The sequence below is a fragment of the Cinclus cinclus genome, chromosome 1 (genome assembly GCF_963662255.1).
Source record: "Cinclus cinclus chromosome 1, bCinCin1.1, whole genome shotgun sequence".
NCBI classification, from domain to species: domain Eukaryota; kingdom Metazoa; phylum Chordata; class Aves; order Passeriformes; family Cinclidae; genus Cinclus; species Cinclus cinclus.
Genome location: NC_085046.1, coordinates 127,487,077 through 127,506,857, shown reverse-complemented (window position 1 = coordinate 127,506,857; position 19,781 = coordinate 127,487,077). Strand labels below are relative to the sequence as shown.

The 19,781-nt window shown below is 39.3% G+C and overlaps 1 protein-coding gene across 1 annotated transcript in view; it reads left to right on the top strand.

Annotated features, from left to right (window-relative positions):
• Positions 1-19,781, top strand: part of RUNX1T1 (RUNX1 partner transcriptional co-repressor 1) — a 91,092-nt gene that overhangs the window by 30,241 nt on the left and 41,070 nt on the right. Inside the window, exons 2-4 of the mRNA XM_062502914.1 lie at positions 13,645-13,782; positions 17,501-17,742; positions 19,330-19,419. Coding sequence (XP_062358898.1) covers positions 13,645-13,782; positions 17,501-17,742; positions 19,330-19,419 — 470 coding nt within the window. The remainder of the gene's footprint in view (positions 1-13,644; positions 13,783-17,500; positions 17,743-19,329; positions 19,420-19,781) is intronic.

Genomic DNA, 19,781 nt, shown 5'->3' with positions numbered 1-19,781 from the left:
AAAATACAAAGATAGATTGTTTTAAATATTAGAGGAGCAATAGACAGAAGGCTTCTGATTCCCTGCAGAACCAGTGAGGCTGTACAGCTTCATGTACCCATTCTTGCAAGGGTTTGGGATTTCTGGAGAAAAGGAAAGGTCTGTTGAGAGACTCCCACGATCCCAGGCCTGGCTGAAGAATGTAGTAGTATTTCAATGTGTTTGTTTTACTTCTCTCTTTTAGAGCTAGAAGAGAAAGTGAGAGAAGAACAAGCAGTATCAGAGTCCCATTTTCTATTTCACTCCTTCCTGTAAAAAAATCACATATATGATTCCAGAATCAAGGGGGTTTTTTGTCCAAGTTTGATAACCTTCTTGCCCATTTCTTTCTCAGTTGTTGAGGGAGATTTAAACATAAGCTTGGTCAGTATTTGTTAGTTGTCCATATCTTTGTTCAGTTTTAGTTAAGATCAAAGTTTTTCATGGTTTCATGGTTTTGTTTTCTTATTCATTTCATATGAATGAAAACTGAAAATGTCTTTTGTTTCTTATGGTTAACATAGCTTGGAATGCTTCCTCTTACCTTTTTTCTCTGCACATTTTAAGTGAATCTATTCTGGTTTTGCTCAGTTAATTTCTTTACAACCTGCCCAAGCCATTCACAGTGGGAGTGCCAGGATCTGTTTTTGTGTCTCCTGCTGTTTCTTTAACAACCTTAGCAACTGAGGAAGCAGCACGTCTGTACTCCTTTATTACTCTTCTTAAATGGTGCTTCTGAATAGTTTCCTAATATTTTCTAAACCAAGCCTATTGCTTGTCTGTTTGTTGCAATAACACAGATACCCATTAAGAAACAGGGCCGAGAAGGATCATTGAGGTGAAGATCATCCTGTTGTTGTTTTAAGGAGTTCATTTGGGTTCATCTTTATCTACTGACATGTTTCTGCTCTCCATACTGTGTTCTATAGCAGATGTCCACTCTGATAGCCTACTATGATTTTTATGTCTCCTGCTTAGCCTTAGACTTTTTGCTGTTACACTCATCATTATTTATTGTAGTATGGGGCATTGTAAGGCCTCTAACATATGATTGCTGCCTCCTTTCCATCCTCCTGACACCAGAGCGCAGACAAAAGCAAATTTTTTAACATTTCATTTATGAAGATGACTGCATTTGATTCATCAGTGTTCACCACCTCATACCTTCTTCTAGGTTCTGAAAATTTATTTCCACTTGGTGTTTTGGAAGCACATTTTATCTTAATTTTGTGCAGATTGTTGGCACTGAACAGAATTGTGTGAAAACCCAAGTAGCTCTGTAAGTCAGGGCTCATAATCACCTTTGGAAATGACCTCTTAAGTTTCTAATGGGTCATTTGTATGCACAGTTACTGAAGCTACTTGCAATAATTATGGAAAAGATAATGGCTAGGAACTCATTTGGGGACAGTTATTCTTGTTAGCTGTTTAGTATTTCATCCAGGTACACCTATTTCCCCATTTTTTAATTTTCATTTCATAATTTTAGAGTTTGTCATGAATAGTTGTTGCAGTTTAGCAGTTCTTCATTTCTTCATATCCAAGCAGTTTAGAGCTTACAAGACAAGTAGTAATGTGCTTTACGTCTATTCCAAGAAGACCATAAAGAAATACGTTTTCACAAGAGGTGCCAGTGCAGTCACTATCTCTGTGCTTTTGAATTGTATCTGCCCTTGGGATTTAGCTTTCTTAGCACATACATGGTGCCAAAAGGATGTTTATAAAGATCTGTGTGAACCTTTATTTCTTCCATGCTTGCCATTTGATCTCTCTGACTGATTATAGGTGTGATGGAAATACCAGGTTTTGTTTGGTTCTGTGTTTTGGTGCAAAAAAGCAACAGTGTTAAATTATGTTGGGCTATGTTCGAGTTCGTGCCATCGACACATAGTTGTGTGTGCACAATCCAGGTTTCGTGACTAGATTCAGTGTGAGTTGTAGGTATGACACTGCCTGTTGTGTCGCTTGGGCAATTCCACTGTTGGGATATTTCACATAGAAAGCTATCTTGCAAGCAGGGGAAGGTGGAGGGGGAGGTGTAGTTGGGGGTAAGGGGGGAACATCTAACTTGTTTGGCTGGGGTGAGAGACAACAATAGGAGGCACTGAAAAAAAGCCTTTTGTTGCAGCCAGGGCTGTCTATTTGCTCCTTTGAGAAAGAAATCATTATAGCTGAATTTCAGGGACAATTACTTAATATTCTGTTGGCGCTCTGGGCATAGAATAATACACACCGATGTGTACACACACACACGGAGTATCACAGGCTCTCCTTTATATCACGTGGCTGAAGATATTGGGAAGAATTGTTCTTAGAGCGTGTCCCTTTGGCTTTCTGAGCAGCTTGCCATTTTCGTTGAGTTCTCGGTGCGGGCAGGGCTTTTCCCGGTGCCGCGGCACAGTGCCGGCTCCCTCTAGTGGTCTCACTCGCCCTTGGCCATTCCCGGAGGCGCCTGGGCTCTTCCCGGTGCTCCCGCTCTGCCTTGCCGCAGGGTTTCCATCCTGCTGGGAACAGTCTGCTTTTCCTCATAGAAAGAGCTTAATCCACCTCTCAGGGACACAAAATGTTTATGTCCCAGTAGGGCCAAAGCCAAATCTAGGGTGTTCCCATAGCACGGAGAGAGTTAAAGCTACATTTCACAAGAATTTTTAATATACAAGAGAATGTAACCATATCAGAAAGGGTTAAGTGCATCCACATTGAACATTCAGAGTTCAAATGCATCAGACTTCCTTACATTGTCAATATTTTGCTTGCATTCGTACCATTGAGTGGTTTCTCTTTTGTGTCTGACTTCTCGCCCTGAAGTTTCCCCTCCATTTAACACTCCCTTCAGTGTAATTGAAGGCTCTTTCCCTCTTACAGTTTTATACATTTGAATGTTAAAAAATAAATAAAAAAATATTAAATAATCACAGTAAGCACTTTTATACACAAAACCAAGTAAGTAAAACTTGGTCACATGTGTAGAAGTGTGTGTGCAGATACACACACGGGCACACACATATCTGCACATACGCAAGAAAGCTGTAGAAACCACACTGATGCACAAAGATCAATATTGCCATGTTGGAGTAACAGTTTAGGTGGCTTGATGAAAATGCTGTTCTATAAATATAAAAACCTTTTTAATGTATTAGTTGAGGGAAAAAAAACCAAACCAAAACAAAAAAACCCCTAAACATTAATTTGAATCTGCTGGGCTTGAAATGAAGTATGCCATCAGTCATAGCAATGCTATGATACCTGAAATAGTTTTTAAAAATTGCGTATATTTTCTGTGGATTCTGTAATAATTGCTGATTTTTCTTTCAATTCAGGCTTCAGCTGGGGTTTGCTATTTAAAATTCAAAACATAGGGAAGATGCTTCAAAAGAAGGAAGTTTTAAGCTTTGTTTTGCAAGACTAAGACTGCTGTGATGCTTTAAGGTCTAGAAGCATTATGTGTAAATGTATACCCTGTGAGTGGTCTCATTAGTTTACCTACAGCTCTTTTCAGTGTCCATAGTTAAACACATATTCCTGAGTGTTTCTGGAGCTGGAGTCTGCCTGCAAGGCTAACCCAGCATCTCTGTTTCTGGGTGAGATCACTGGAGGTTTCTATGCCAATATGAATTTGTGTGAATTTACTGGCTTCAGAAAGAGGTTTATTCTGGTTTTATACTTAGTCTTAAACGACATACACAAATTCCTTCCTTTCCTTCTTCCTTTATATGCTTATACTATTTCACATTCACTTTTAAGAGTGCATGTGATGTGTTAATGATTCAAAACATAGTTTTGGATTTGCTAATGGTAGTATTTGCTTTGCTTGGGAGCTTATTTGTCAATAAGTAGTATTGCCTAATCTAAGAAGATATTTGGGTCTTCATTTCTTGAGAAGTTTTTGAGGCTCTCTTTCCCCCTTCTCACCGCTCCACTGCTTTATTCAGGTGTGATCCAGTGTCCAAATAAAAGACATTTGGTGTGACATGCGACACTGAGGAGGAACTGACTTGTAACTAATAATGAATATTTTCTCACACTGTGTCTAGACAGCGAGTCATGTAAATAAAAGGTATCTTTAATGGCATCATCTGATGATGTGAAATTATAGTCTTCCAAAGTGTGTATCTCTACAAAAGCCAAAGTACTGAAGAGTGTAATAAATTGTATTATCGAAGATTGTCAGTGTCAGGGGGAAAGCCTATAGTTTCACTTTTGTCTTGCTGTTAGCACAGTAAGTAACTAACAGTGCCAGCACCTGAGAAAGGATTTCTGGGAGAAATGTGCTTCGTTATATATTTTTGTTGGTGGTATATTGTCTTGAGTGGCTGAATAGAAGCCAAGGAGTTACTATACCTGGACACTGAGGACCACTGATGGTTGTGTACAGCAACCACACTGTGAGAGCAGTCTGAATGCTTCTGGTTCTCATGAGGAAAAGAACCTAGATCTATATGGGAACCTTTATGCCTGATTTAGCAGTCATAGAGATTAAAAAAATTAGAGACTCTAACTCTTTAGTGATTATATGGGACATTTAGTCTGTTAATTTAGCTGTCTGTGTTAGATGGCAGGGACAAGGAGACCTCCTCAGACTGTTCTGGTACTTGGTAGAGAGGGAGTTTGGCTGCCTCTGCTTTCAGTATTATGGGTAGGGTCTTGCTCCCCAGACCTGCACATCTGGTCTAATGGAACACACTTTTCAGTGTTGGAAATATCACTTGGAGGAACTGGGTTTTTTGGATGGGTAAAATGGTGCAGTCTGGTAGAGCAAGGATTTGGGACCTTGATCCACAAGCTGGGGAGCAGCCTGTCTCAGGCTGGCCACCACCACTCTACACCTTACAGGAGCTTGACTTGTCCATGACAAATTCCACATTTTAAAATCAAGCAAAGTCAAAAGTATATCTATTACCTTCTTGGTAGTCCCTGTGTCATCTTTTCAGATATGCAACCATGGAAAATATCACCTCCTACACCCATATTTCATTCTTTTTGAGACTAAAGGATTTCTGGCTTGTTATATAAATATAAGGAATGCCTCTTAAGAGTACAGCTGTAGTAATTTTTTTTTGCTTTTTGGCAGAGGAATTTATTGCCTAAACTTTCCTGAATTTAAAAAAGTTGCTTTTGATTACTTTGTGTAGTCTATACTGGAGACTTCAGTTCCAACTAAATCTAATGAAATATAGTATCAGTATTCTCTTAGGACTTTTTTAAAATGAGTACAGTTATCCTTTACACTTTGTATAAGTGCATTAAAAAGAAAGAAATTTATAATTATTTTGCTTCAGACTTTTCGCATTGTGTAACAAACTGGTTTCAAACTGAGAGTATGTTTAGACTGGTTATTAGGAAAAAGTTCTTTACTGTGAGGATGATGAGGCACTGGAACAGGTTGCCCAGAGAGTCTGTGGGTGCCTCATCCCTGGAAGTGTTCAAGGCCAGGTTGGATGAGGCTCTGAGCAACAACCTGGTTTAGTGAAAGGTGCCCCTGTTGATGCAAAGGGGGCTGGAAGTGGTTGATCTTGAAGATCCCCTTCCAACCCAAGTCTTTCTATGATTCTGTTATTTACTGTTAATTTAGGACTGGACAAATTTTGGATTAAAAACATTAATCTACTTCTGGAGACCAAGTTACGAAATTTCAGTTGATGTTGTGAGAGAAAAATCTTACTTCTGGTGCAAAGGATCTGTGCTGTGTGTGGTTGAGTATATAAGAGCATGCAAACAATACCAATTAGATTCTGATGGCATTTACGTTTCTTAGATATCAGTCTGCCTTCATCTGGAGTTTGTCAAATAGTGTATAATCCTGACAGGGTAGGCCTTCCAGGGACAATGGTGCATAAAGGAAACGAGTTAGTGGTCAGGGAGCCTTTGGGAAAGTTCATCTGAAAGCATGCTAAAGAGTTCCTCTGTGCAAGGGATTGATTGCTAATGTAGAGAGGTGGTCACCTCTGTAGCTTGTTGGGGAGGCTGGGGCGTGAGTTTGGTCAGTAGTTGCTCTGGCTGTTCTTCAGTTCTTCATGCCAGAGGCAGAGAGTGCCACTTTGTCACTTCACTTGAGCTTCAGTGGTCAGTGAGCTGAGTTTGGAATAGCAGTAATACTTCCCATGATGTGAAACATGAGAGAACCACTGAAAACATACAGTTCTTAGTTGGATAGCTTGTCAACAAAAAATAAAAGATCTAGGAAACAATGTAAACAGGAAAATAGTATTTCAATACTGATTATGGGACTGTTGCTTATTAACTGCATTTGTTCATATGTAGAGGAATTTTCATGATGTTTGGTGGGATATTTAGAAGAAATCCACATTGTATTCAGCTTCATTACAGGCCAAGTGTTGTGTATTCATCCATGACAAAGGAACTTGTAGACTTTGTTTTCTGGGGACTTACGGAAACTCAGGGCAGCTGCCACACTTTGACCTTAATTTTGATTGTCTGTTCCTGCTAAGTATTTCATAAACTGTTACAGTGGTAGCAGATCTAGATTTAGAATGTGTTCTTTTTCCCTGCATTCCCACATTCAAGCAATTATACATGGTAAAATTTGCAAAGCCAGAAAGGGTGAAAGAGAAAAGAGGCATTTAAAAGAAAGGTGCACTTCTGACATCAGGCAGTTTTTATTAAATAATTGAAAGTGAATTTATGATAATTTTGAAGCTGTCAAAATATGAGAGATGGTTAAATGAAAGGGAAAAGTTTATTTTTCTATTCCCCCCCACCCCCACTTTAAAAAGGAAATTATATGGTAAGACAAGTTTTTTTGTTGGTTTTTTTTTTTTTTTCTTTTAGGAAAAAATAATCTGTCCAAGCAAAGCAAGCTGTGACCTTTTTGTCTTAATTCTGAGATTGAACTCATGCATTGCTTATTTTATAATATGTGTAATTATCTGGCCTTCAGCTGCTAAGGTAGGAGTGAGGGACCAAGTTTTTTTGCCAGTCAGAACCTCTCACCATAGAGAACTGAAATCAAATAGAATACTTCTGCATTTGTGGTTCATTGTCATGATTTTTAGGACCAGTCAAGGTACCATTGTGGACAAAGAACATGACAAAAAGCATTTTTGCTATTTACCTGCTTTATATCATCCACAAGTTCTAGCAAAACTGGGAGACGGTAGCACAAAAATCCCTTTCAGCTTTTGGGAGACAGAGAAGATTGTAGTATGCTCAAGCTTATTTTAGCACAGCTGAAGAAAACTCTTACAACTTGGCCTCAGATAACTTCAGTGAACTCCCATGATGCAGAATTTCTTCTAGCTATTGCATATTAAATGAGCATAAATGGGTAAATTGAGTGTGCTTTCATTTATTCTGAAGAATAGCTGGTGATATGAATTGTTCAACTATCTGAGCAGAGGAGAATGAAGATAAGACTGCAGCAAAATTGCGATATTGCTCTTGCAAAAGGGTCATCTTCAATACGTGAGCTTCATGCCCAGCATGCTAAAGAAGCATTGAAATGTTATGTCATCTGAAAACTTTGCTGTTCATATCCATCAGTCACTTCACACAGATTCTGATTCCTGGTGAATAGATCTTGCAGAGGTAATGTTCTGTGACAAAAGACAGAGTCTGAGCTGATCTCTGATACTGCATTCCTGCAAATCACCCAGAAGTAAAAGTTCTCTACTGGGGAACTGGAAACCCAGTGATGTTTCCTTTCTAGGCAATAACGTGACTGCATCCGGTGCTGAGAGAACGTTATGTCCGTATTATGCCTGTTTGAGATCTTTGTGTATAGCAAACAAAACATCAAAAAACCCCATCCATTGGGTTTAGGTCCTTATTTATTTATTGAGAAGAAGTCAAAAGGGCCAAGAGGTGAATGGTATGAAGACTGTACCAGTCTCAAACAAATCCCAGGCATGCTTGGCAGGGAGAGGGTCTGCAGTGGTGCTGTCATCATGTCATGTTTTATGGCTGCATTGTATGAATTGCAGGTTTCCTCAGGGGTTCAGTGCATGGAGCGAGTGGGATTTACCAGATATGTTAGGCTTATACCATGCATTCTCAAATGAGTTCTTTTCAGCTAAGACAACCTTGTAGTATTGTCCTGCTCAGTGTAGCAGCAGGTTTGAGGGTCAGGAGTTCTGGGTCTCCACAAACACTGCCCATTACTAATGGTGCTGTGTGGCTTGGCCATATCTGAAGGAGAAGTTCTTACTGGCTGCAACATGATAGCATTATGGATGGAAGAACTATGGAATTTGGCTTCCTAGGTTGGATTTGTGGTTGTCTGACTTCAGGTTCATCAGCACTGTGACTCACAGTCTGTGGTTACCTGCTTGCAAATTCCCTGCCACCCCTCTCAAAATAATGAAAATTAGTCCAACACATCTAAGAAACCATCAGTATTAAATCCTTCAGATTTAGGTCTCGATTCCTGTAACTTTGGTAGTGGGGGCAGGTTCTAATCCCTCGTGTCATATGAGGGGCTTGCTTTTTTTGTGAGTTTAAAGGAAACGGGACAATGGACTCTTTTAATTTAGCAAGTTATATTTTTATTTTTTAAATGTTGGCACCAAAGTAGAAAGTACTGTACAATCAATATAAAGCATCTTTTAAGAATCTTTCATGCCTGAGTGTACATCTGGAACTGTTTGCACTAACTAAAAGTAAAATAAATGCCACAGCGTATTATACCACAATTTTTTTCATTTAAAAAAGGAAATTGAAAACACACCACTCCTAGAAATGCTTGACATTGAATTGGCTATTGAAATGGTATCAGTAAAGTATTTATATATTCCATATTTTGTTCCATACATCAGCTTTCCTTGATGCGTTAGACTTGGAAGTGTGCCATGTGAGCTGAAATGTTGCCATTTATGAAAGACCGCCTTGTTTTAAAAATGGACTAAATCTTGTAGGGTACAGGAAGCAAAGTAAATTAGTTTGAATGCAGGCACATCTCTCTGCCCCAGCTCCTGCATGCTTTGTTTCTTCCTTGGTTCAGAAGATGACTGTGCTTACAGTAAATATCTGTGTTCACCTAGCAGCTAAATATAGTCATAAAAATAACCTCTTCCCTAAAAACTGAATGAATGACAATAACAGTACAGTTCCATGAACCAAGAAATCCACAGAAGAAATATCATAATTTAAAGTTGGTTTTACAACATTCTCTAATTTTAAATGAAGCAAAATACTTCTGTGGTTAAATCGCAGTTCTTCACTCTGTGTGCTGTAAAGTAGATTCAAGAATGTGTATTTCAAAATGTTTTGCTTGGGTTTGTTTTTAAATAAAAAAATTAATCCAAAGCAAATGCAATAGATCTCTGCATACTTGAAACATGTTTTCTGAATTTATTCTAAGTCTCTTGCTGCTCCAGAGGGTTGTGTGTATGGATTAGGACTAGACCATTATTTCACCATCTTTCTCCATCCTGAACTGATTGCAGCGAACACTACAGAATGAGTTGCAGATGTCTCCTTTCCTTCCAGTTCGGAGGACCTCTGGTTTCAGTCCCATTTGATCTGAACTGGGCTAAGGAGCAGAGGTCTGTCATCGTTTAAAGGGATTCAGTGGAAGGAATTGTTGCACCTGAAAGAGTTTACTCCCTCTGTACATACAGGCTGTGCTTTTAAATGTGGGATGCTGTGGGATGCTGCCTATATGAAACTTTCTGGTGTGTCCCTTGTAATTCAGGATTATTGTTTGGAAAGTCAGGGTCCATCTGAAGAAAGAGATAGCTGGAACTAGCTTTGCAAGTGGGATTTGACTCAAGAGCCTTAACATGTTTTTGAATTCAAGAAATTGAGCAATTTTAAGACATGGTAGAAGTTCTTCTGAATTTCAGGCAAAATTCAATATACATGACTCTGTATTGTAAAACTGGAGTGAATGTATGTGAAACAGGCAGGTTTTGATATGTTGAAATTAGAGTTTTTCCTCTTGAGGGATTTTTTTCTTCCCCTACTGAACCCTCATTACCTCTGAATGTACAAATAGCAGAATATCCATGGAGAGTTTGTATGAAATGTCCATACATTAAAAACCTTGTGAAATATCATATCTTGAAGGAAATTGGCTTGTGAATATGATTGAAATACCATTTTGTCTTTAGCTTTTATATCATCAGGCTGTTTTTCAACCATTACAGTAAAAAGTGTTGGTTGTTAGGTTTATTGTTTCGGTTAATTAAAAAATAAATAATGATTTTTAGAAGCTGGAATTATAGGCTACGTGTTAGACACCAAAAGCTTTAGGAGTTCAGATCACGAGAACTGTTAGCGCTTTTAACACTGGTGGCTCTGATTTGTGGCTCTCCATCACCACTACTTCCCCTGAGTGATCTGTCTTAGAGCTGCTGAGGTTTTCTGGGGCTGTGGGTGGTGGCACAGTGGTGGGTGCTGTAGACAGGTTGTCCCAGTCCCATCACTCCCTCAGAGTTCAGGAAGCTGTGTGAAAAGGTAAGGAACAGATAAACAGTAGCAGTAAGAGCAGAATGGCTCCCACGGGGGTTTTGTTATTTAAGAGGGTGGAATAGAGAGTTGTAAAGGCTGTTCTCCTGGCTGGTATGATGGTGTCTTCCAAGCATGGGGAAGAGCTTTGCATTTTGCATTGTACTTCTTCAAAAGCCCTTTTTCCCCACCCCCGTGGAGAATCTCTGTTCTGACAAAATAATTCTGTACTCTGGTAAGAAATGTTTTGAGGTGTGCTTGAAAGGAGCCTTGGTACCTCAAACAAGGCAGGACTAGGAAATTTACAGACAGTCAGAGAGAAATCTGCTTGCCTGTGATCATATGGGAGGAAAGTAGGGTTTAGGGCTTTGCAAGGGACAGAGCGAGGTAACAAAAAGCTAAGTGGTATGTAAAGCGTGTTTGTGTTTACCCCTAAGAGGTCCAAAGAAAGGTAATTGGGAAAAACAAACCTAGTGTTATTAGATTTAGATGAGTACAGGGGTCTATGGCTGAGTTCAGCAATCTGCAGACTGGGTGGCAAATTGCTGGAGGTAGTAAAAACCTTTTGGATCATGATAGAGTAGCAACCTGAAACTCGAGGGCAAAACCAAAGCACTATTTCCCACTACTGTGTTCACTTTAAGTAGCAAAACACTGCCAGGTTTTTGGGAAAGTCTCCCCCCTCTGATCTGAGTGCATTTCTGATCAAACCTGAACTTTGAAATGCAGTGAAGGGAAGGGAGGGAGCAGGAGCAGTGTGGTTGGTTACAGCTCAGGATCGCTTTTAGTTATCACCAGCTGAATTGGAGGATACAGGCTGTGCCTGCTTGCAGCGAGCAGCAGTCTGTTAGAGGAGCTCAATTTCTCTCACTCCTTCTTCCACCCACCTCCATCTCTGTGCCTGTGTCTGCGCTCCCACATGCTTCAAATCTGTGTACCTGGACTGCCTTCCTTAACAGTTCAATGTGAGTGTTAGCAGAATGAAAACCAGATGGACCAGCAGTTCCCACTGTTATCTCCCCACCAGCTCTGGCAAGCCTCCCTTTCTCTCTCCTTTCTTGGCATGGGAGAAATATTTGCCTTTATTTAGGAGGGCTTGGGCTCACTGCTGTGCCTCTTTCCCTCTGTTGCAACATGAGCTGAAAGCTATTTATTCCCTTGTTGCTGAGGTTGGTTGAGGTGAGTGCAAGATGAATTCGGCTATTAAGGAAGCAATTAACATTTCAAGATGAGTTTTCATAGTTCTTGATAAGAAATTAATGGCTTATTGAAGATAAAGATTTAACTGTTTTAGTATAAGTGATATGGAAAGGAAATACATACAGAATTTGTTTAGAAACCTGTTTTTGTTTCCCAGCATGTAATAATTTACTGTTGCTTGACTGTGCAAATCATACCTTACTTACCTGTGTAACAACTTTAATATTTAGGGTAATCATTGTGGTTACTCTTCCATCCGCAGCTGAGGTTTACTAACCTTACATCAACACTTCAGATCCTATAAAATTGTATCTCTATTCCCCTCATCCTATTCTGGGGTTGTTTCATTGTTCGTCTTCCCCAAACTTGTATCTAAATTCTATATGAAACTACTCCCTTTCCCTGAGAGCTGAAACATTGCCTGTAGGCATTTCAACAAAGGTTGAAGATGGCTTTTGTAATTGCAGTACCTGACACGCTGCACCTCTGGGACTTACTACTTACTTCATCAGTGTCTTCAATTTCAGAGAGAGAAAGATTGGTATCTGTTATGTGTAGTTAATTTTTGGGGGGTGTGGGGGCTGGGTTTGTTTTTCCCTTCCCCCCCTTCCCTGTTTTTTTTTTTTTTAACTTCTTGTATTTAAGTTTTCTGATAAGTGTTTTGAGGCTCTTTTAAACATAACTGTTCTGGTATTGTTAAATGTGTGCATTGCATTGAATTTCTGTTACTGTCTCTGAAAGTAAATTTCAGATATTATTCTTTCATTGAAGTTTGTATGTCATTAGTAAGAACAGGGAATTGTGTCAAGGAAAAGCAAAGTGACAAAATTTATAGACTGTGACATGCCTTGAATTAATACCATAGACTTATGTGCTTGCCCATTAGCAGCAACACTTACTTGTTTTACAGAGTAGTTTTGTGGAACTCAGGAAGACTTCTGTTGGGTTGTGTATCAATCAATAGCCCCGAATCCCAAAGAAGAACTGAAGGACTTATTCCTTCCCATTAAAAGCTAAACATCATCATACTCATCTTTTTTCAAGATGGCTTGCTAAACTCCTGGCATGAGTGAGAAAGCCTTAATTTTGCCTTCAGCTGGTAAATTCTGCTGTGTTTCCCCTGTTCTTAATAAATGAAACATATGGGCTTGGATGGTTTTAAAAAAATCAAAAACTTAAGATTGTGTCATTCAGAAAGATGAGTGCACTTCTGTAGTTTTTATATCATGTGTGTTGTATATTTAGATCTTCAGTTGCAAGAGAAGCGTTAAGTTTTCTTTCTGGTTTTGCCTTATGTTTGTTTTGTTTTCTTGGGGAGGTATGTTCCTGCTTATCTTGCAGGTTTTGAGCATTAAAAGTTGTTCTTTATATGTGGAGGTGCAAACATACATGTTTATTTGAAAATAATTGTACGTATATGAGATGATTGACATGCAATTTTGGCATGTTGTGTTTATTTTTCTGGTGAATATGAGAATAACCAGGTGCACTGTGGTAAAGTGATCCAGGGGGGGTGTGTATTTAGCAGGAGTTTAACATAAGATTACAAAAAGAAACAATGGAGAGGGCAGCAGGTGATACATGAAGAGAGCTGGCTTCAACTGATATTCCACCCAATATCTCACCTGTACTAAAGAGCTTCAGATTTTAATTCTGGAAGACATGTCATAAGGGGATTTATTATTTTCCTGTCCCTTCTTCATCTATTTTTTCCTTCTGGCTAACATGAGAACCTTGAAGGGAGGTGGCATTATTGCAGCTCCAGGAGTGCTTGGGAGGTAGCATCTGCACATGATAGAAATAAAAACAAAAGATAATGCAGCACTGCTACCATCTGTGTTGCACCTTCTTAAGTAAGGTTTAGATGAAGCAATTTGGGAAGAGCACAGTGGAGTAGATAATCAGGTGTAATCTTTCACAGCAGATGCTGAAATTGCTCGCTTCTTGCATTAGCCTTTAAGTTTTTACCAGAGGGGGTGTGCTTGGGGAAATAAACCGGTGTGTTCCTGTGGTGTGTTACAGATCGCACTGAGAAGCATTCCACAATGCCAGACTCACCTGTGGATGTGAAGACACAATCCAGGCTGACGCCTCCAACCATGCCACCTCCTCCCACTACCCAAGGAGCTCCAAGAACCAGTTCATTTACGCCCACAACGTGTAATTAGTCTTATTTTCTTCCTTTTCTTCCATCTTCTTTCTGTGCTGTATGTCAGAAACCAAAATAGGTGAAGGGAAATCTGCATGAAGTGGCAGGAGCAACATTTGATTGTATTAAGTAATTAAGCAAAACAAAGTTCACAACAGATTTATGCATTGTTAAGGTGTTAAGATATTCAGCTCAGAGTTGTGTTGTTATTTCATTGACCACTTGGTCACAGTGTCAAAGAGCAGTGAGCACTGGCTTCCCATGTGTTTAGTGCTCAGGTTAGCCCTCTTGTGAGAAGGACAGAAAACCTTCTTCTCTTACATGCCGTTATATTGTTTAAACGACCCCAATACCTTTTGTATAGAAACTTCAGTGAGTTGGTTTGTTTGTTTGTTTGTTTGTATGTTGTTTTTAAAGTGAAGATAATTCATAATGAAAAAAATACTAATCTTCCTCCTGCTTATGATTCAGTGAAGAATTCTGGTTTCAGTGCTATGTAATGTCTGGTTAATATTGATATAAAACCAAAATTAAAGTCCTTCCATAATTTTTATTTAAAGGTTTCTAGTCTGTTACCACTTCTCTAAATCACTGAGATTTAGGTCTGCATCTCTTTCTCAGCTTATTGATGTAAACATGTAACAAGCTCTACTATTCTTGATGTATGCTGCATTCATATCAGCGTAACTGAGATTTGAATCTGGCATGTTGTCTGGACTATTCTTTTCACAGCCATGAAACGATCCACATTTCTCATACTAAGATTTAGCTGCAAATTTTTTGGTCTCTTTTATACTGCCTTGTAATAGTATAAACATGAGAATGTGTTTACATTTCACGTTTTAAATAAAACATTTTTAGAACAGTAGAATACATATGCCTAAACAGAATGAAGACTGCATCTTCTATTTGTCTTGCCTCTGTCTGTTTTAGTCCCTTTCTCTCTGTTAAATGCCTTATTTAAAATGCACCTCTATGCAGAAGGCCAGCTGGAGGCCTTTGTACTACTTGTCCCAGGGAACCCTGTCCTGACAATTTATGTTGAACTTAAACAGTGAGGAGGATTTGTGCCAGCTATTCACATAAACTCACTTTTAACCCAGTGACCCTGATCCTGCAAAGATTTGTCTGTTTTGCTTAACTCCAGCACCTGAATCATCCTGGATGGTACTCACACTGGAGCTGCTTCAGTCTGAAGTTAAATTGTTTCTAGGTTTTTGGAGGATCAGGTTCTTGCAGATTAAGCTTTCCAGTGTGATATCCTGCCAAAAGTTCAAGATGATCTTTGGCAGTTATAAAAGAAATACAACAGTGTTTAATCACACAGTCCTCACAAGGCTTCTGGGTGTTTATTTGATTGAGTTCAGCACTTTGGAAGGTGTGTGAACCACAGCTTGATTATTGGGGCTCCATATTTGAATACTAAGTATAAAAATACCCCTAATTTTACTCCATCAGATTTTGGACTTTGGCCTTAACTGTTCCAGTTTGTGCAATAAACAGTCACTTTTGTCAGAGTGTCTGTTACATTTATTATTGCTACAGCAGGAATGCCTGCAGGCCAGAAAGTTCTGACTTGTTTTCTGGTCTAGAATAGCTTTGTTTTCTTTGGTTTGGATGATTAAAAATTCTTGATGTGTTATAGTTTGAAATTTTAAATGCTAAATTATTTTGGGTTAGCAACATGGTTTTGCTTTAGAAATTATGCACAACTTTGCCAATTGGCAAATTCAGATATTATAAGGAAAGTACTGAAATCATGGGACTATTTCTGTATTTCTTTTGTTGTGGGAGGAATCTTTACCAGCCTTTCTACTCCCTGTATCTGTCCTATGTAATGAACTCCACACTTCTCTGCTTTCTTGATCATAGTCCCACCACCCTCTGCCTAGAGCAGCCCCCTTACAGGTGACAGAATTGTTGGGTAGGGTCAGAGTAGATCAAAAGGATGTGTTGCTATTCACCCCAGTCTTCATTTACTAAGTTCCTGGTAGGATGACTTTTGGCTATGTGAGTTCCTTGCAATCACAACAAATTTGTTTGCTCAGATACCTCACCCTGCTGCAGCACTCAGAGTGTGGCCTGGAGCCCCACGGGGAGCTGAACTTGCTGAGGCCAGCTTCTTTCTGCTTTTTCCAATTCTTGTTCTCACTAGCCCATGCAGCCAGAATAGGCAATCAAAAACTAGGATAAAACACAAGCAGAGGCTAGATAAACAATTCACATAGCTTTTTCTGTACTGCCTCTGGAAGGGACTAGGGCAACAAAAACTCCTTCAAAAGTTTGTGGCAGTGATTTAAATATGGTAATAGGGTAGTGGTTTATATCTAGTAGTAGGTGTCCGCCCTGAAAAAGGACTTCTTGGTTAAAGATAAGGACAATTGATGAAGCAAATGAGATGAGAATGGGATGTTTGGCTTCAGAGAACACTGAAATATTTAAACTTGCTAGCTTGCCCTGGTTGTACTTTTAGATAGGAAACAAGTTAAACTAATCACTCCTGTGCATTTTTGATTGTAGACAAGTTCTTGATTTTTGATGGTTTTTTTGGGAGGGGTTCTGAGTGACTCCCAAAGAAAAAAAATCAGACAATTTCTCCAGGGCAGTGGCTCACGGGGTGCAGCTACGGCTGGGTACAGTCACACGCTGCATGCCCACACTGGCCAGTGCACTGGTACACTTGTATTTCTAGGGAGCCATCCTTTTCCTTGCTGTTTGCTGTCATTTTAGCAAATCAGACTCAACCTCAACAGCGTGTGTTTTGAGTGTTGCTGTTCCAACTAATCTGAGTGGAAGAGGATGTTCTCAGTTTGATTCTCTGCTCTCTTCTAGAGTGTGGATAAGAATCAAACTGAAATGGCTGCCAAAAACTGTCTATTGTCTTCAGTATGTCTGCATGCATCTCGTTGCCATAAATTTTGAATGCTTAGTACTTCAAATAGTTACTCTCACAGCAAACTTGCAACAGAAGGGAAATGCTTTCTAATCCATTTTAGAGATAAGGTGTTGGCATGTGGAAGCAGAGAGATTTGCTCGTGGTCTCTGAGAAGTCTTCTGAAGTCTAGCTTCATGCCCTTGCTGCAAGGCTTCAGGATACAGGGAGCATTGGCAGCATTTGTACCTGCACAGACAACTTTGTGTGCTCCATATGTTAGCAGCTAGGAAATCTGTATTGGAAAAAATAACCTTCTCATTGGGTGGTGTAAGGTTAAAACGTGAAAGTCCTGTTTTATAAACACAGCTGTCAGTTGTGTGTACAAAACACAAGTAAAAATATTCAGAGATAAACTGAGGCTTCGTGAAATATGTCTACGTGTTTTTTTTCTGCCCCAAAGAGCAATTTTTTTTTTTTTTTTGTCTTCAATCATATATGCACTCATGGTTTTTCTCTCTCCATTTCCCTCTCTCTCTTTTTAAAATCCTCTGACAAAAGGCTGGTATTCAAATAATGCTTTTCAGGTCCAGGAGCATTTTGAAGGGGCTATATGAGAGGCAGCTGCTGTTATTTCCAATCCTTAAAACATTCAGCACCAGCTACTGGGAAATAGATATAAACTACAGACTGTCGCTCTGTCTAAAGGCTAATCATCTTTGATTGTGCAACTTAATTAATTCTGAGGTCAAGTGCAGAAAACATAAGCTGATGGATTTTCCCCTCTGTCTCCTTTTTCTTTCTATCTCTTTCCCAACCCCAATCTTTATTTTATCCTCTGTCTCTTTTTCTTTCAGTAACCAATGGCACTAGCCATTCACCAACAGCGTTAAATGGAGCTCCATCTCCTCCTAATGGCTTTAGCAATGGGCCATCCTCTTCCTCTTCCTCTTCTCTGGCTAACCAGCAGTTACCGCCAGCTTGTGGAGCTAGGCAGCTCAGCAAACTGAAGAGATTTCTTACAACCTTACAGCAGTTTGGCAATGACATTTCACCAGAGATTGGGGAGAGAGTGCGTACCCTTGTGCTAGGACTTGTGGTAAGCAAGTATTTTTTCTGCTCTTTGCCTCCTCCTTGATGTGTTTATTTTATAAGTGAGTGGGTCACATACACTGCATTCATCGTACTTTAGGGATACCAAACATGCAAGAGTGAAACTCCAGCTCCTGCTGACAGAGCTAACATGAGTAGCCTGACTAGCTTCCCACCAGTGGCAGCTATTCCCTACTAGGTATAGCCTTGACTATTTTGGCCAGTATATTGTTATAGTGTAATGGTGTGAGAGGGTTTTCATTCTATACTGGCAGTACCCCTAATGCAGACGTACCTTGAATCCTGTCAGGTAGTAAAATATGGTTTGACTTGCCTAGTTTAGTTAAATGAGGAAAGGAGAGAGCCCTACATATATAGTGCCAGTGGTTAAAAGGGAGAGATGAGTATGTTTGGACTGCAGTTATGCAGTGCAAAACCCTTTCTCAGTATCATGGAACCAAACAATTATGAACTCAATGAGGCACTGCTGCTACTTTAAGTTGCTTTATTGATGAGGTTATCTCTATGTAATGGTATGGCTTAATTAAAATTTCAGCTGTTTCTTACCTATGTCTGTCAACTTGGGCTGCGCTTTTACATGCAAACTGAAATCTGGCCCAGGATTCTTTTTCTTCCCAGTAAAGTCCTCTGCCAGACATTTTTGTCTCCCATGTATTTCCCTCAGCAATAATTGAATGTATGGAGGAAAATGCTATTGTGATGCTCTAATTTACATCTGTTCTGAGCAGCTGCAGTTGCCATTGATTTCATTTGGAGCAGAGACTGACAGCACTGTTTAGCACTAGGGCTGGGGGTGACTTCACAATCTTTGCTTGTATTTTCATAAACCCCTACCTGACAGCAGTGGATACTCCTTCACTTGGTTCTGTGTCAAAGGGAAGTTTAAAGTAGGCATATAACATTAGTAACTCTTGCTCTCCATTTGTTTCCACATTCAAAATACGTGTTTAATGGGGTTTTGCTTGTCATGTCCCTCTTTGGAAGGGGGAACTAGTAAAGAAGCTGAAGGTGACTTCGGGAGCAACCACATTCCACTGATTTTCAGATAAAAACTGCTTTCCCACTGTTAACTACAGTTGATTTCTAACTTCATTTGAAGTCTTAGGAGCAAATTAGAATTTTTTCCTTGGGAAAATCCATGTATCATGCTATTCCCTTGGTCAACTCTGCCAGCATGTGAAATTCATGATTATGACTTAATCTCTAAAGTAATGACTTTCCTACATAGTCTAGAACATAGCAAACAGTCCTCTTTCAAAAGAAAGCAGTAGAAAAAAATGTGAAATTAAAAAAAAAAAGGTTGAAAAAAGCAGCTTTAACTGATGTTTGAAATGTAAAAGCCTTTGCACACTTTACACTTGAGAGCTCAAATTGTACTCTAAGCAATGTCTGAGATACTTGTGCTTTCATTTGTGTATTTTAATAATGTAATCATTTAATATGCAGCATGCTTTTCTTAATTCCCTCACCAATATCAAGTTGTTAAGCAATTTCAGAGTTCTTCAGTTACTGTTTCTCTTGCTAAGTGTTTTCATTATTTTGTCACCAAGACAGAATTTTTTTTTCTCAACAGAATTCTACTTTGACAATTGAAGAATTTCATTCCAAACTGCAAGAAGCTACTAACTTCCCACTGCGACCTTTTGTCATCCCATTTTTAAAGGTATTGCACAGTTCAGTGATCTGGAAAGTATTTCAAACCATTTTGTTGCTAGGTCACAGATGCATGTTACAGTTTTTCTTTTTAAGAGAGTCAGAGAAATGAATAACATGTAAGGGCTGCTTTCCATAGCTTAGTGGATGTAGCTGCATCTGACTGTATGGTTCAGGATCATTTCTGGCTGCTCACAGCAACTGTTGATTCCCTAATTCTATAATCACAGTTGTTTGTTCTATATTTTTCATTTGTAGGTATAAAAGCTTTTGCAAACAAAGTCTTGAGGCTTGGTTAAAAATACAACAAAATCATGTGCTTGTAACAAGCTGGAGTTTTGCAAACTGCACAATTCAGAGTAAGGGGATGTC